The sequence below is a fragment of the Bombina bombina genome, chromosome 6, assembly GCF_027579735.1.
Source record: "Bombina bombina isolate aBomBom1 chromosome 6, aBomBom1.pri, whole genome shotgun sequence".
NCBI lineage: Eukaryota > Metazoa > Chordata > Amphibia > Anura > Bombinatoridae > Bombina > Bombina bombina.
The window spans coordinates 1,049,748,470-1,049,765,779 of NC_069504.1; the positions used below are offsets into that span (position 1 = coordinate 1,049,748,470).

The 17,310-nt window shown below is 40.7% G+C and overlaps 1 protein-coding gene across 1 annotated transcript in view; it reads right to left on the minus strand.

The window, feature by feature from the left end:
- Positions 1-2,502: 2,502 nt before the first annotated feature.
- Positions 2,503-17,310, minus strand: part of NINJ2 (ninjurin 2) — a 123,591-nt gene continuing 108,783 nt past the window's right edge. The window contains exons 2-4 of the mRNA XM_053718829.1: positions 15,473-15,704; positions 10,412-10,595; positions 2,503-2,753 (exon numbers count right to left, since the gene is read on the minus strand). Of these exons, the coding sequence (XP_053574804.1) occupies positions 10,429-10,595; positions 15,473-15,704 (399 nt within the window). The 3' untranslated portion in view covers positions 2,503-2,753; positions 10,412-10,428. The remainder of the gene's footprint in view (positions 2,754-10,411; positions 10,596-15,472; positions 15,705-17,310) is intronic.

Genomic DNA, 17,310 nt, shown 5'->3' on the forward strand with positions numbered 1-17,310 from the left:
AGGAAAGGAAGTTGCCTAATAATTATGCACACCTGATATAGGGTGTTGATGTCATTAGACCACACCCCTTCTCATTACAGAGATGCACATCACCTAATATGCTTAATTGGTAGTAGGCTTTCGAGCCTATACAGCTTGGAGTAAGACAACATGCATAAAGAGGATGATGTGGTCAAAATACTAATTTGCCTAATAATTCTGCACTCCCTGTAGTAGTGATGTTACTGATAGGGTGGGCATTATCAGGTGTTTTAAGTCTGCAGGTGAGAGGTTGTGGTGTGTGTGATTGGTTTGACACAATTGCAAAGAGGCAGCCTCAAGAAGTTGTTAAAAACTATCATATGAGCCATCCTAGGTTTTGCTTTCAACTAAGAATACCAAGAGAACAAAGCAAGTGTTCTAATTAAATCTGAAAGTAGTTTGAAATAACATGCCCTATTTAAAAGAAGAAGGTTTTCTTTGGACTTGACTATCCCTTTATATATTTTGGCATCAGTGCCAAGCTGTGTTAGCATTAGAATAAATTACACTCCAGTGGGTTCTAAAGAGATGATGGTAATCCAATTTACAGTAAATAAGCAAGTATATGTCCCCAATGTAAAGTACTTACAAGCTCAATCCATTTGATTATGTTGTGGCTTGAAACTATTTCAAATACACAAATAAACCTTAAAAAAGCAATATCATAGTATACTAGGGTTGCCACCTCAGCCATGTTTTCCTGGACACTTATGAGTTACACATGCTGCAGGGTGTGCAGGGAGGAACATGAATAGTGATGTCCAGGATCACTATTTTTGTTGCTGTCCAGCAGCACAATGCATGTTTCCCTCTGAACACCCTGCAGCATGTGTAACTCATAAGTGTCCAGGAAAACATGGCCAAGGTGGCAACCCTATAGTATACTGTCCCTTTAACCTTGAGATGCTGCTTAAATGTATGTGTTTGTTAAGGCTTCCAGGGAGTTACGTTGGTTTAGTCAGTGCAAGGGCTCCTGCACCTGCAATTTGTGGCGAGATGAGAATGGAGTAGATTTTCTGAAATCTGCGCGCATAAGTACTTACGCTGTATATTGGATACCAAACTGCGTGTGTTTTGTATGTCAGTCTATGGGTAAAAATAATATGGGCGATACCAAACCAGCGCAAAATTTGGGGTCGCCGGCTTTTGCGGGCGACGCTGCATATCGGATCGGGCCCCATATGTTTGAGCCTTTATAACTTTTGGGTGCAATATTTTTTGTGAATAATTTATATTAGATAGTGTTGTGAGTGTAACTATACTTTGAAATGTATTTTTTATATGTTTTGTGCAATCTTTGAGTTTCGCAAAACATTTAACCAGAGCTCTGAAGTCGCGTTAATCTTTCTAGCGTAAATCGTGCTTGCACTCAAGTGATCGCGTTTACTTTCAACTTGTATTACAAGTTGTAAGCCGCCGAGCACAAACCCTTGCGATATACCCCTTATTGCTCAGGCGCCTCTACTCGTAATATAGCCCAAATTGTTTAGTCATGCATAGTAAAACAGTTTTGCAATATACTGTTATTTTTTATTTTGACCCCTTTTCATGTCATCTAAAAAATGTTTCCTAATTTTCAGAACTGAAAAAGCACAATGCAGTCTAATCGAGGCTAGCTATATATCATCTCATAATTGGCTTTATCAGATAAGAACTGCAAAAAAAATTACTTAATACTAACATTTTGGCTTTTGATAAATAACTGCAGTAAAAAGGATCTTAAAGGGACAGTAAAGTCTAAATTAAACTTACATAGATTGGATAGAATATGGAAGTTTAAACAACTTTCCAGTTTACTTCTGTTATCAATTTTTGCTTAGTTCTCTTGGTATCCTTTGTTAAAGAGTAACCTTAGGTGAGCTCACATATGTTTAGCCATCTGGCAGCTGTGTTTGAACAAAGGATATCAAGAAAACAAAGCAATTTTTATAAAATCCGTAAATTGGAAAGTTGTTTTAAATCACATACACATATCTGAATTATGAAAGTTTAATTCCTTCCCGCCATTAGGACGTTTCATGCCGTCTTAAATGAGCTGGGCTTTAGCTCCGTAAGGACGGCATGGAACGTCCTAGCCGTTTGGCTGTACTGATGATATAACAGCTTCCTAACTAGGATCGCAGGCTGGAGGGCGTGCCTAGCATCATAGTCACTACACCCTGACCCGATCCCATCATTAAAATCACGCAATTGTTCTTTTAATTTTTACTTATTTGTTTACATCGGAACTTCCAGTGGGAAAGGGTTAATTAAGACTACTGTCCCTTTAAACAGGAATGTAATAACGTTTGTGAGAAATTTTAAATCAAAATTGCAGGAAGTACTGCATGTACAGATACCTTTCTGCCTCTCCTGAGATTTTTTTACATCACTACTTTTTAGGTGGATATAGATTTTGAAATGTAAATAAATACTTTCTAGACCTTAATAATACAAGTTTTTATTAAATCTATAGCACAAATGATAAACTTTGCAACAAGATATCTTTTTATATTTATTTATATTTATGTATTTATTTATCTATCAAATATGGTAATTTAATATTTGAAGAACCAATATATTAGAGGAATATGAAAATAGAGTATATTTATTGTTGCCATTAAAATGTTTTATTAACAATAAAAAAAATGATCGGGGGCTTCACAGTGTTAGTTACAGAAGAAGAAATGCAGAGTATGTGATTACAAATCCAAAGCTGCCAAAGAAATTCGGAATATGGAACCAGCAAAGACCTGCAAAAGAGAATCGTAATGTTATCATGTATTGCTGTTTGCATTGATGTATGTCTTCTGATACTCAGATTGATTCAAATGCCATTGTCAAGACATTTTCTGATACATTCAGTAAAAATGATTCTTACATATCATGTGTCAATGTGAGACACACTGGACCCTGACACATAAAGAGAACCACAGTCTTTGGCATATGCTGTTACAGGTAGAAAACCCTTTATCCAAACTGGTTGGGACCGGAAAAAAGGTTTGGATTTCTGAATATTTTGGAATATTTGCATCTTTAAAATAAGACAGTTTGAAGAGGGGGTGGAACCAAGTGTAAACAACAATATCTTATGTAATTTAGGCCGTATTTACATGTCATAATACAGCTTATACATGTGAAATAAAGGTAGTTTTATATCATTTTTAATACTTTTATATACATAGTACTATCAGAAAGATAGTACAGTACTGTAATCAGAAAGGTAATATTTGTTGTTTTAAATAAATATAGACTTTTAATTGCATCTTAGAACACCAATAACATAATTTATGCTTACCAGAAAATTCCTTTTCTTCCGGGTAGGGAGAGTCCACGGCTTTATTCCTTACTGTTGGGAAATACAACACCTGGCCACCAGGAGGAGGCAAAGACACCCCAGCCAAAGGCCAGTCATTCTGCCGAGGGAACAAAGAAAAGTAGGAGAAACATTAGGGTATAAATGGTACCAGAAGAATAAAATAAATAATAGGGGACCGCCCTGAGTCAAGAAAAAACAGGCGGGAACCATGAACTCTCCACGGCTTCATTTCTTACTGTTGTAAAAACTATACCCAAGCTCTGGAGGACACTAAATTAATAATGGGAGGGAATAAAAAGGAAGAGGTGGACCCTATTTTGAGTGCACCACAGCCTGCAAAACTTTTCTCCCGAAAGCTGCTTCAGCCGAAGCAAAAACATAAAACTTGTAAAATTTTGAAAAAGTATGTAAGGAGGACCAGGTAGCCGCCTTACAAATCTGATCCATAGAGACCTCATTCTTAAAGGTCCAAGAGGAAGCCACTGCTCTAGTGGAATGAGCTGTTATCCTCTCAGGAGGACGATGTCCCACTGTCTTGTAAGCTAAGCGGATGACACTCCTTAACCAAAAAGATAGGGAAGTCGAAGTAGCCTTCTGCCCCTTATGCTTCCCTGAATAGGCAACAAACAAGGAGGAAGATTGTCTAAACTCCTTAGTAGCCTGACGATAGAACTTCAAGGCGCGAACCCCATCCAAATTGTGAATTAAGCGTTCCTTTGATGAAGAAGGATTAGGACACAAAGAAGGAACCACAATCTCCTGATTGATGTTGCGATCTGACACAACCTTAGGAAGTTTAGTATGTAAAACTGCCTTATCTGCATGAAAAATCAGATAAAGGGGCTCACATTGCAAAGCAGAGATCTCAGAAACTCTGCGCGCAGAGGCAATAGCCAATAAAAAGAACACCTTCCAAGATAACAATTTAATGTCAACAGAATGCAGAAGCTCAAACGGAACCTGTTGCAAAACCCGAAAAACAAGATTTAGGCTCCAAGGAAAAGCCCCAGATCTAAACACAGGTCTGATCCTAATCAGAGCCTTAACAAAGGACTGCACGTCTGGAAGCTCAGCCAGTCTCTTGTGCAATAAAACTGACAGAGCCGAAAAGCCCATCCTGGGAAAAACCATGCTCTTCACACCAGAAAAAGTAGGTCCTCCACACCTTGTGGTAGATACGCCGAGTAACTGGTTTACAAGCTTGAATAAGAGTATCAATGACACTCTCAGAGAAACCTCTCTTGGCTAAGACTAAGCGTTCAATCTCCACGCAGTCAGCCTCAGAGAATCTAGATTTTGATGAACAAATGGACCTTGTATCAGCAGGTCTCTGTGACAAGGTAACTTGCACGGAGGAGATGAGGACATCCCCACTAGATCTGAGAACCACTTCCTTCATGGTCACAATGGAGCAATCAGGATTACTTATACCCGCTCCTGCTTGATGCTGGCTACCACTCGAGGAAGAAGCGGTAATGGAGGAAAAAGATATATGAGTTTGAACCTGCAGGGCACTGCTAGTGCATCTATTAGATCCACTTGGGGATCCCTCGACCCGTACCTGGGTAGCTTGGTATTGAGACGGGACGCCATGAGATCTATGTCCGGCGTCCCCCACTTGCTGCATATCTCTTCAAACACCTCGGGATGGAGAGACCATTCCCCTGGATGGAAGGATTGCCTGCTGAGAAAATCCAGTTGTCCACACCCGGAATGTGGATCGCTGACAGCTAACAGCTGTGGGCCTCCGCCCACTTCAGAATATGAGATACTTTCTTCATTGCCAAGGAACTTCTCGTTCCCCCCCCGATGGTTGATGTAAGCCACTGAGGTTATATTGTCTGATTGGAATCTGATAAACTGGGATGAACCCAGAAGTGGCCAAGCCTTCAAGGCCTTGAAGATTGCCCGTAGTTCCAAAATATTGATCAGGAGGGAGGACTCCTCCTGAGTCCACAACCCCTGTGCCTTCCTGGTACCCTAAACAGCTCCCCATCCAGATAGGCTTATGTCCGTAGTCACATTCTCCCAGGATGGTCTTAAGAAGCATGTCCCTCAGGACAGATGATCTGGACAGAGCCAACAAGAGGGTGATTCTCTTGACCGGCTGTCTAATACAATCTGTTGAGACAGATCTGAATGATCGCCGTTCCACTGCCTCAGCATGCACAGTTGTAAAGGTCTGAGACGGAACCTGGCAAAAGGAATGATGCCCATACAGGACAACATGAGACCAATCACATCCATACACTGAGGCACAGAGGGACTCAAGGAGGTCCAGAGGGCAAGACATGCCGAAGTTAGCTTGCAACATCTCTGGTCTGTTAGAAATATCCTCATGTATATGGAGTCTATTATAGTACCCAGGAATTCCACCCTGGTACTTGGGATAAGAGAACTCTTTTCCAAGTTTATCTTCCATCCATGTGATCAAAGAACACAAACCAACGTGAGGGAGCGCTCAGACACGGCAGCTTACGGTATTGTGTGATTCTGCAGTGGCCTTCACGTAGATGGTCCCTCCTCCAAAGATGTCGTGATGACGTAGCAGGATCCAACAGCCGGTGCGAGGACAGGAGCGATCCACCTCCGCTCCAACAGAACACAGCAAACACAAGGAGTCAGCGCACCCGGCGTTAAAGAAACTGAAGGCACACAGTAAAATGCTCAAAAGGTAGATTTAATGCAATGCATAAATAAACATCACATTACAAGGCCAGAAGTGTATGGTGGCTGGCTCCACCGGGAATAAAAGTTAATAAGGTCTGACCTTATTAACTTTTATTCCCGGTGGAGCCAGCCACCATACACTTCTGGCCTTGTAATGTGATGTTTATTTATGCATTGCATTAAATCTACCTTTTGAGCATTTTACTGTGTGCCTTCAGTTTCTTTAACGCCGGGTGCGCTGACTCCTTGTGTTTGATGTGATCAAAGAAGACTGAGAAGGGACTCCGAGAAATCTTCTGCAAGATGAAAGGATGGTGCTTGCACCAGAATATCGTCCAAGTATGGGGCTACTGCAATACCATAAGTTCTGGCAATGGCTAGAGGAGCCCCCAGAACCTTCATAAAGATTCTTGGAGCAGTAGCTATGCCAAACGGAAGGGCAATGAACTGGAAGTGCTGGTCCAGGAATGCAAACCTCGGGAACAAGTGTTCCCTGTGGATTGGAACATAAAGGTAAGCATCCTTAAGATCTATAGTGGTCATAAACTGGCCTACCTGAATTAAAGGAAGGATGGACCTTATCCTCTCCATCTTGAAGGAAGGGACACTGAGAAATGTATTTATGCACTTTAGGTCCAGAATTGGGCGTAAAGTTCCCTCCTTCTTTGGGACCACGAAAAGTTTTGAATAAAACCCCAAACCTCTTTCTTTGATGGGCACCGGGACAAGAACTCCTAACGAGGATAGATCCCGAATGCACCCTAGAAAGACATCCCTCTTTTCTGGTCTGGTAGACAGTTTCAAGAGAAGGAATATGCCCCTTGGCGTGTGAGATTTGAAGCCTATCTTGTATCCCTAAGATACCACCTCCAGGACCCACGGATCCTGTACGTCCTTGAAAGTGTCTGAAAAGAGAGACAGTCTGCCCCCTACACGATCTGATCCTGGATCGGGGGCTGCCCCTTCATGCCGATTGGTTTCGGCGGGCTTCTTAATCTGCTTGGATTTATTTCAGGACTGAGCCAGCTTCCAAGTACTCTTGGGTTGCTCGGGCTTGGAGGAGGATTGTTGTCGTTGGGATTTGTCAGAACGAAAGGAACGAAAATTAGAAGACAAATCCAGTTGAGAGTCCGGGAACAGGAACAACTTTTTAAAAGTAGACGAGGGGGAAAAGGAAGAACCAATTCTTTCCCATTCGTTCTTAATAATGTTCACCATCTTAACCGGCACAGGAAAAGTCAAAGGAATTTTCATGTCTTCGTAAACTCTGTCTAATTTAAGTATCATAGGTTCTTCAGGCAGCGCGGCCTCTGGAATCTGTAACGTAGACAGAACCTCCATTAATAAAAAACGCAAGTGCTCAATTTTAAATCTAAAGGACGGTTCCTCTACAGCAGGAGGCTTAGACGCTAAGGACTCCGACCCAGAAAGTTCACCCTTTGAAGCTACAGAAGTTAACTCATCATCGGATAACTGGGACATAATAGCTAAATCCGATAAATATTTAGATGACTCTGGGTCAGGAGAGCTATGTTTAACCTTTCTCTTGCATTTGTTAGAGCGAGGTAATGTACTCAGGGCCACAGACAACGCCGTTTGTAACTGTGTGGCAAAGTCCGCAGGAAGAAGGCCCCCTCCGGATGGAGGATTAGATGTGCTACGGGGAATTGCATGTGGAGTGGATAATGTAGCAAGGGCAGTAATCTCACGGGACGCCAAGCCCTGAGAGGTAGACGGCTCAGAGGGACTAAGAGCCTTAGCAGGCTTGTCTCCCTTCTTAGACTTTATAACGGTGTTAAGGCATGTGGAACATAATTGAGTGGGCGGGTAAACCACGGCTTCCTCACAATATAAACAGGTATGATTTAGTACAGGAGTACCTTCTAATATGTCAGAGTCCTCCATAGCTCAGGTTATACCCACAGCAGGACACAAATAAAAACGTTTTTTATCAAAGAAAACTGTACCTTTATACTCCCAATGGCTGGGGCACTCACTACCTCCTAGACCCAGACAGTTAACAGAGGAAACGCTCTCATCAGGTTCAAGTCTCAACCGGAATGGAGGAAATGAACATAGACCACACCTGGTTACGTGGAATGCAAGACAGTACTTCCCCTGCTATTAAAGTACAGCAAGTATTAGGAGCTGTGCAACACTTTCAAAAACGAAAGTGAAACTTAAAAGTGAAACCTATTTGTTCCAGCCAAAAACACAGTCTATCAGCCCAGGAAAAAATCACACAAAGCAGCATGTAAATAATTAATACACTGATTAATTAACCCCAACTGTTCAATAAACCCCATTTAGAGAATATTAACCCTGGATCCTATCAAGGTATAAAGGAGCCACACTGTGACCCTGTTATAGCGTTTTATGTGTAACAATTGAAACGATCTTACCTCCAGGATCCATGCTGTGGAACAGAACACAGCCTCTCAAGTGTGACAGTCTTATAGCAGCACTCCTGACATGGACTTGAGTAAGAGAAAGCAGGCAGTAAATCTCATCAACACTGATTGCTTAGGAGCTGTTAAAACTCCAGTCCTATCTTGAAGGACAAATACCCTTTTTCAGGACTCTCAGAATCTTCTGACACTTCCCTGGGGTAATGGGGAAGTGGGAGGGATATTTAAGCCTTTGGCTGGGGTGTCTTTGCCTGCTCCTGGTGGCCAGGTGTTGTATTTCCCAACAGTAAGGAATGAAGCCTTGTACTCTCTATCTTAGAAAGGAAAAACAATCAAAGACACAGGCAGAGAAGATTATGATTTGCAAGTGGGGAAACAGTAGTTTTTGATAATTTTATTAAAAAAAATTAATCAAAAATTTTGGATTTCAGAATAAGTTTTGATTTCAGAATTCCGAATTTGGGATTGGTACCTATTTTTCAATTCCAGTTTATAGGATCTATATGCTACTGTATTAAAAGGGCTTTGGAATCACTGTGCGAGCGGACATTATCCGATATTGCGGATCATGTCCGCTGCACATTGATAAATACCGACAGCATACGCTCTCTGCATTTATCATTGCACCAGCAGTTCTGGTGTACTGCTGGTGCAATACCGCCCCCTGCAGATTCACAGCCAATTGGCCGCTAGCAGGGGGTTTCAATCAGCCCGATCGTATTGGATCAGGTTGATTTCCGGCGAAATCTGTCTGCCGTGCTTTAGAGAAGGCGGACAGGTTATGGATCAGGGGTCTTTAGACTGCTGCTTCATAATTTGTGTTTTTGGCGATCCTGAAGGCTCGCCAGAAACGCGGGGCATCAAGCTCTATACGAAGCTTGATAAATAGGCCCTATGATGTTTTAGAGAAGCCTTGCAAGTGCATATATGACAGGTATCTGTTACATTATAATACATATAAAACCATAGTAATAGTCCACAAAATGTACCGACATTCATCAGATTACTGTGTCAAAAAAAAATCACAATATAGTTTCTAACACACTCATATAAACTCACCGGTCGCCTCATCTCCTAATCAAAAGTGCTACAAAAATTACACAGCACACATGCAATTAACCAAATATTGCAAAACTTGTGTAAAATTGAAAAAATAACCTGAAGGATATTTTCCACAAAATATAAAATTCTACTTTTACAAATGCATGCTGCAAATAAACGTACCTTGGGGCCTATTTATGATGGTGCAAGCGGACATGATCCGATATAGCGGATCATGTCTGCTGCACATCGATAAATGCCGACAGCATACGCTCTCAGCATTTATCATTGCACCAGCAGTTCTTGTGATCTGCTGGTGCAATACCGCCCCCCTGCAGAGTTGCGGCCAATCGACCACTCGATTGAGTATTCGATTGAGTTGATTTCTGTTGATTTCTGTCCGCCGCCTCAGAGCAGGTGGACAGGTTATGGAGCAGCCTTCTTTAGACACAGGCAGGCCCATTTATCAAGCTCCGTATGGAGCTTGAAGGGCCGTGTTTCTGGCGAGTCTTCAGACTCGCCAGAAACACAAGTTATGAAGCAGCGGTCTAAAGACCGCTGCTTCATAACCCTGTCCGCCTGCTCTGAGCAGGCGGACAGGAACCGCCGGAAATCAACCCGATCGAATACGATCGGGTTGATTGACAGCTCCCTGCTGGCGGCCGATTGGCCGCGAGTCAGCAGGGGGCGGCGTTGCACCAGCAGCTCTTGTGAGCTGCTGGTGCAATGTTAAATGTGGAGAGCGTATTGCTCTCCGCATTTAGCGAGGTCTTGCGGACCTGATCCGCAGTGTCGGATCAGGTCCGCAAGCCCTTTGATAAATGGGCCCCAGGGCATCAAGCTCCATACAGAGCTTGATAAATATGCCCCATATTCTGTAATGAGTACATGTTTTCTATAAAACAAAACTTTGTAACCTTTTTCAGTGGGCATCTTTATACTGAGCACATTTGATCACGTTATGTACTTGTACCTGAGTGTTGTTTAATTTTACTGTATTCCGCGTGGCCCCCTTGAAGGGTACAGCCCAGTTTTCTGCACACCAAATGCTGTGATGAAGATGTTAATGAGGACAGTGATGAACACCAGTCCCGTGGCCACATTATTCAGCAGGTTCAGCTTTTGCTGCTTGGAAATGTCATTCAGGTTCCTACGTGCTGCAGAGACCAGAAGAGAAGTTGCATAATATTAACTGAACCATTCAGAGAGAAATAAGCATTGTAATTTGTTTTAAAATGTAAAATCAGAATACAACAGTCGCAGCAACAACATATATGGTATTGTTTATTTTTTAAAGGGATGTGAAATTCAAAATTTAACTTTCATGTTTCAGACAGAGCATGCAATTTACTTCATTTATCAAGTCAGCTTTGTTCTCTTGGTATTCTTTATTACTTAGCCTCAGGAGCAAAATGCAATACTAGGAGCTTACTTGTGATTGGTAGCTACTTATCACCTAGATTACGAGTTTGCGCTAAAAAGGGTGCGAAACTAACGCCAAAAAAATGCGTTATTTCACCCTCCTTAGCGCTGCCATTACGAGTTACTGAAAAGCCTCCTTGTGCGTGCAATATGGTGGCGCTAAGCTCCATACCGCACAAAATCCAAGGGCTGCTTTGACGTGCTCATGCACGCTTTCCCCCATAGACATCAATGGGGAGAGAGTGTTAGAAAAAAAACTAACACCTGAAGTGCGGAATGAATATTCTCCGTAATGCAACCCCATTGATGTCTATGGGGAGAAAGAAGTTACGTTTAAACCCAACACCCTAACATAAACCCCAACTCTAAACACCCCTAATCTGCTGCCCCCGACAACACCGACACCTAAATAAAGTTATTAACCCCTAATCTGCTGCTCCCGACATCGCCGACACTAATAAAAGTTATTAACCCCTATTCCGCCACTCCCCGACATCACCGCCACTATAACGTTATTAACCCCTAAACCTCTAGCCTCCCACATCTCCGCCACTAAATAAACCTATTAGCCCCTAAACCTCCGGCCTCCCACATCTCCGCCACTAAATAAAACTATTAACCCCTAAACTGCCGGCCCCCCACATCGCAAAACAATAAATTAAACTATAAACCCCTAAACCTAACACCTCTCTAACTTTAAATTAAAATTACAATATAACTATATTTAAATAAATAAAAACTTACCTGTGAAATAAAAATAACCATAACATTAAACTATAAATTAACCTAACCTTACTATTCTAATAAAATAAAATAAACTACCAATTAAAAAACCTAAATTTCAAATTTAAAAAAACCTAAAACTACGAGAAAAATTAAAAAATCTAAAATTACAAAAAGTAATAAACACTAAATTATGAAAAATAAAGAACACTAAACTTACAAAAAAATAATAAACGAAATTATCAAAAATAAGAACAATAACACCTAATCTAATAGCCCTATATAAATAAAAATGCCCCCCAAAATAAAAACACCCCCTAGTCTACAATAAACTACCAATAGTGAAAAGGGCCTTTTGTAGGGCATTGCTCTAAGTTAAACAGCTCTTTTATCTGTAAAAAAAAATACAAAGTTCCCCCAACAGTAAAACCCACCTAAAGGGGCATTTGTATGGGCATTGCCCTTAAAAGGGCATTTAGCTCTTTTTTAAAAAGCCCAAACCCTAATCTGAAGAAAAAAACACCCCAAAAAATAAAAAATACCTAACACTAACCCCAGAATATCTACTCACGGTTGCTGAAGTCCGGACATCCAGGCGGTGAGAAGTCTTCATCCAGGGGGCGACATCTTCATCCATCGCGGGGGCGTCTTCTATCTTCATCCCAGCAGCGCGGAGCAGTGAAGACATCCAGCGTGGAGCATCCTTTTTCATACGGTCCCCTCCGTACACTGAAGCTTCAATGCAAGGTAGCCGTTTCAAAATGGAGTACCTTGCATTCTATTGGCTGATTTGATTCTTAACATTCAAATCAGCCAATAGGATGAAAGCTTCTAAAATCTTATTGGCTGTTCAAAACAGCAAAAAGGATGAGAGCTTCTAAAATCCTATTGGCTGTTCAAAACTATTGAGAGCAATAGGATGAGAGCTCTGAGGCGGCAGACAGAAATCAACCCGAATATGATCGGGTTGATTGACACCCCCTGATTGGCTGCGAATCTGCAGGGGGCAGTATTGCACAAGCAGTAAAGGTGAATTGCTTGTGCATTGATAAATGCTGACAGCATACATTTTAAGGGGGGAAAATTGTTAAACAGGAACACCCATGGCTTAAGGGGTAGTGGAATGACGATGAATTTTACTATTTCTTTTTGTAATAGGAATAGGGCCCTCAATCCCTCCTGTATGTGTTTGTAAATTTTGTCCTGTATCTTACAAGTCTTGTATTGTTTTACTTAAATGAATTGTATCCATGGACAGCGCTGCAGAATATGTTGGCGCTTAATAAATAAAGTATAATAATAATAATAATAATAATTTCTTTTCTGATATGTGACCAATATTGTTGTGCTATGGGGCATGTCCACCATATATGTGTGAAAGTGCCTCTGTGTTTACAGCCTCTCCAACAGTCTGTGAGGTATCCAGTGATCATTTTACCCAATTCATCTGGTGTTTCGTGCCATCTGCAGAGGAGTTTCATTCATTTCAGTTATGGATATGCAGGAGGAGCTCATTTGTTTATAGATTTTATGCTATATTTTTAGTGGTTGGTGGTCTTTGAGTTCAGTTTCCCATTTAGCAATGTATGATGGAGGATTGCCATATTGATGAGACATAAGTAATTTATATGATAGGGAAAGGATCCCTGCATGAGGGTGCGGTAGGTAGCATAGTGTTTCAAATGGTGTGAGGGTTCTGAATATGTCATGTTTGTTCAGTGTGTTGAGAGGTAGTGTGAGATTTGGTGGTAGGTATACCATCTTCGTGTTGTGGGGTTTAGGATGTTTGCAATTTCGTCTTTGGTTTTAAGTTTGCCATTTTGTATAAGTAAATAGCAGGGTATAGCTTGGTGTATCATTTGAATATTTGAGTCAGTTAGTGCCAAGTGTAGTGGGAGATTAGGATTGTGCGACAGAGGAGTTGGGGGGATCGTGGAGTGGAAATAGTTTTATAGTTTTTCAGGATTTTATCCCAAATTTTAAATGTTTCGTATATGGGGGAGTGAATCTGCTCCCGTATACCCGGAAACCAGCATATATCACCTATTTTGTCGCAGTTGAAGAGATTTTGTTCTAGGGATACCCATTCTTTGTGTTTAGCATGTTTGCACCAATCTACTATTCTAGTTTAAAAAGTCGTATAATGATAGATTAGAAGGCTTGGGACTCCTTTAAGTTTAGGTCTGTAACAGGTATGTGTAGCAACTCTGGTGCGTTTATTTTTCCATATAAATGAATTTATGAAGTTTATAAATGACGGAGTCCGGAATTGATATGGGTAAAGTTTGGAGTATATATAGGACTATTACCATTTTAACTGCTTTAATTCTGCCTATCCAAGAGATAGGTTTGCGGGCCCAGGATTGTAAAGTGGAGATGACATGGGTTTTGCGAGGATCGTAATTTAAGGTGGTTAGTTTATTTAGATGTGGGGAGATGAAGATGCCTAGATATTTAAGTGCCACTGGTTGATGGCGAAATTGGTATGATTTGAGGAGTAGTATATCTTCATGTGGTGCTCCTAAACTCAGAATTTATGATTTGGAGTAGTTGATGCGAAAGTTTGAGAGATCTCCGTAAAGTGTAAGTAGGGACATTAGGGTAGGGATGAAGGTTTCCAGTTTAGTCAATGTGAGGATAACATCATCGGCGTAAAGTGAAGTATTGTATTCTATGTGACCTATAGTAATTCCTGTGATGGTAGGGGAGTTTCTGATGTAGACTGCAAGAACTTCTATCGCTAGAATTTATACAGTTGGGGATAAAGGACAACCCTGTCTGGTACCATTAGTAATATGGAAAGGTTGCAATAGAGAGTCGTTTAATTTAACTTTGGCTCTGGGGTTATTGTAAAGGGCAAAACATTTATGAATGAGTTCTTCATTGAAGCCAAATCTTGTTAGAGTGTGTGAGAGGAATGACCAGCTCTAATGGTCGAATGCCTTTTCGGCATCCATAAAGAATATTATTAAAGGAGTGTGGTGTTTGTTAGTGTTTTCAATGATGTTTATGATTTTGGTAGTATTGTCTCTGGCCTCGCGATGGGAAGTGAATCCCTCTTGGTTGGTGTGGATCAAGTCTAGGGGGTCGATTTATGAAGCAGCGGATGCTGCTTCTGACCCACTCCACTTCAGTTCCACCTGAAGCGGAAGTTAAGAAGCAGCAGTCCTAAGACCCCAGAGGTGGCGGACATTAATCGGCCCGATCGAATACGATCAGGTTAATTGACACCCCCTGCTAGCGGCTGATTGGCCGCGAATCTGCAGGGGGTGGTATTGCACCAGCAGTTTACAAGAACTGCTGGTGCAATGATAAATGCCGACATCGTATCATGTCCGTCTGCACAATAATAAATTGACCCCTAGGAGGGCTCTATTGAGACGTGTCATGATAATTTTGGCGTATAGTTGAATATAGATATTTAGTAGCGATATGGGGTGAAAGTTATATGGTATTGTGGGTGGTTTACCAGTAAATTGGAAAGTTGTTTAAAATTGTATTCTCTGTCTGAATCTGGAAAGAAAAATATTGGGTTTCATGTTGCTTTAAGAGTCATTGGTGCTTTACAAGAAGGGCAAATGGGGCTGGTGAGGAGTGTAGAAACTTAATAAATGATATATTTAAAAGAAGAATTGAACTTAAATATGTTCTGTTATTAGCATCTAAATATGTTGACGTTTGCAAAAAAATATGAAGTAAGCTGTTTATATTAAAATCTAGACGTATTTGCTGTGTACATCCTACTAATGCCAATTTACTGACTTGTAATGTACATTTTCCATATGTAACTGTATTTGTACAGTGGAAAACAGGTTGCTTTTCCTTACTAGAATGAATAGATTATTTATTTATCAATTATAATTTTTATGGCTATTCATAAAACTATTACCGATAATGATGAGTAGGATTCCGATTACGACCTGCAGTGCTAGGGAGAGGCTGATGAGTGTGATAAGGGTAGCGTAGTAAGTGAAGCTTGGTCCTTGCTCCAAAACAGCCTTAAGTTGTGCAGCGTTGGCCATGAACAGTGCCACATCCAGCATGCTCTCTGCCAGGCTCTTCTTGGTGGCATAATGGTTAATGTTTATGGCAGATCCTCCTCTTGTTCTGGGGTTACCAAGCTGCATTAGAGTAAGCAATGACAGCCAGTCAGATAATTAGAGTAAACCGCTGACTAATAAAAAAGGCTAATAAATAATACTAACAGGACAAATTCATTATAAACCAAATTAGAAAAGTTCTTTCAGTGATTCCTTTAGTATGATTAAAATACTGGTTTAGATTTTTGTAAAAAAAAAAAAAAAATTCACAAATCATTCTAGTATGTTTTAGGTGAGAAAATGTGACATACTGTATATAATATGCATTTGTCCTTCTTTTTTTGTAAATAGCGTTAGTTGTAGCAAAATGTGGAACTTTTCACTATTGCGCCCTTTTTTGGCGCTATATACATAATACCCTGGTAAGAAATGAGTAATTATAACAAAATAACAGCAGAAAATGTATTTTTATATGGAAACGTTGAGTGGTGTATTTATTCACCAAATACACTGACAAAAATTTTGTGAGACCTTAGTTCACATGCATGGTCACTGCAGCTATGTTGGTTTAATGAATATAAACCTGACTGCTGTATGTGGCGTTGCTGACTATACAGCAGCCATCTTTATTTGTAATTGGTGGAAATATACTTGTGCGTCTTGGGCTCCATGTAAAAAGCAGCGTAAGTTGTTCCAGAGCCCAGGTTTACACATGCAAGCCTGATTCCGTAAGGTATGAAGCAGCGGTCATTAGGCTGGTGCTTTTTACGCTCTTCCCCACCTTTGAGGTAGCGAAGAGAAATCTTCCCAAACTCACTAGCTCAGGGTGATTGTTCTCACACGTGATTAGTTACAAAAGAGAAGGGCGGGCTTTACAAACTCACTTGCTCAGGGTGATTGTTCTCACACGTGATTAGTCACACAAGAGAAGGGGCGGGCTTTACAAACTCACTAGCTCAGGGTGATTGTTCTAACTGTCTCACACGTGATTAGTCACACAAGAGAAGGGGTGGGCTTTACAAACTCACTAGCTCAGGGTGCTTGTTATCACACGTGATTAGTCACACAAAACAAGGGGCGGGTTTTACAAACTCACTTGAGCGTTTTATGATACATATGGGCAGCGGACGAACTGGATCCAAGTGGCGCACTAACTAAATGTTTCACTCACACGCTAGCTGCACTCAAAGTAAAATGTTATTGCGGACAAATTAGTGTGCGTATTACAAGATGAAAGCAAAAAGTTACCTGCAGGTGAAAGTCCAATGCGTGCTAACTTCAAGACTTCCCCCTATAGTCGTTAGACCAACTGCACTAAACCTAAAAGTAGTTATGAATATTTTACATTCCAATGTTCTTCACATAGAAGAAAATGTTCATTTTATTTTAAAATAGAGAGGGTGAGAGAGAGTGTATACATAATGTGAATAACATTGGAATTTCAAGTATTTATATTCAAATCACATTAAAAATTAATAAACATTATATTGCATGTTTCAAGGTATTTGCTTGGGAAGGGCTCAAATGAATATATATATATGTATATATAACTATATACATGTGTACATATTTGTGTATGTGTGTACATACATATTTACACATATAAACACATAAATACACATTTATACACATATACAAACATACACATATTTAGAGCCCTTTTCAGTCAAACACTTTGCCATATCCA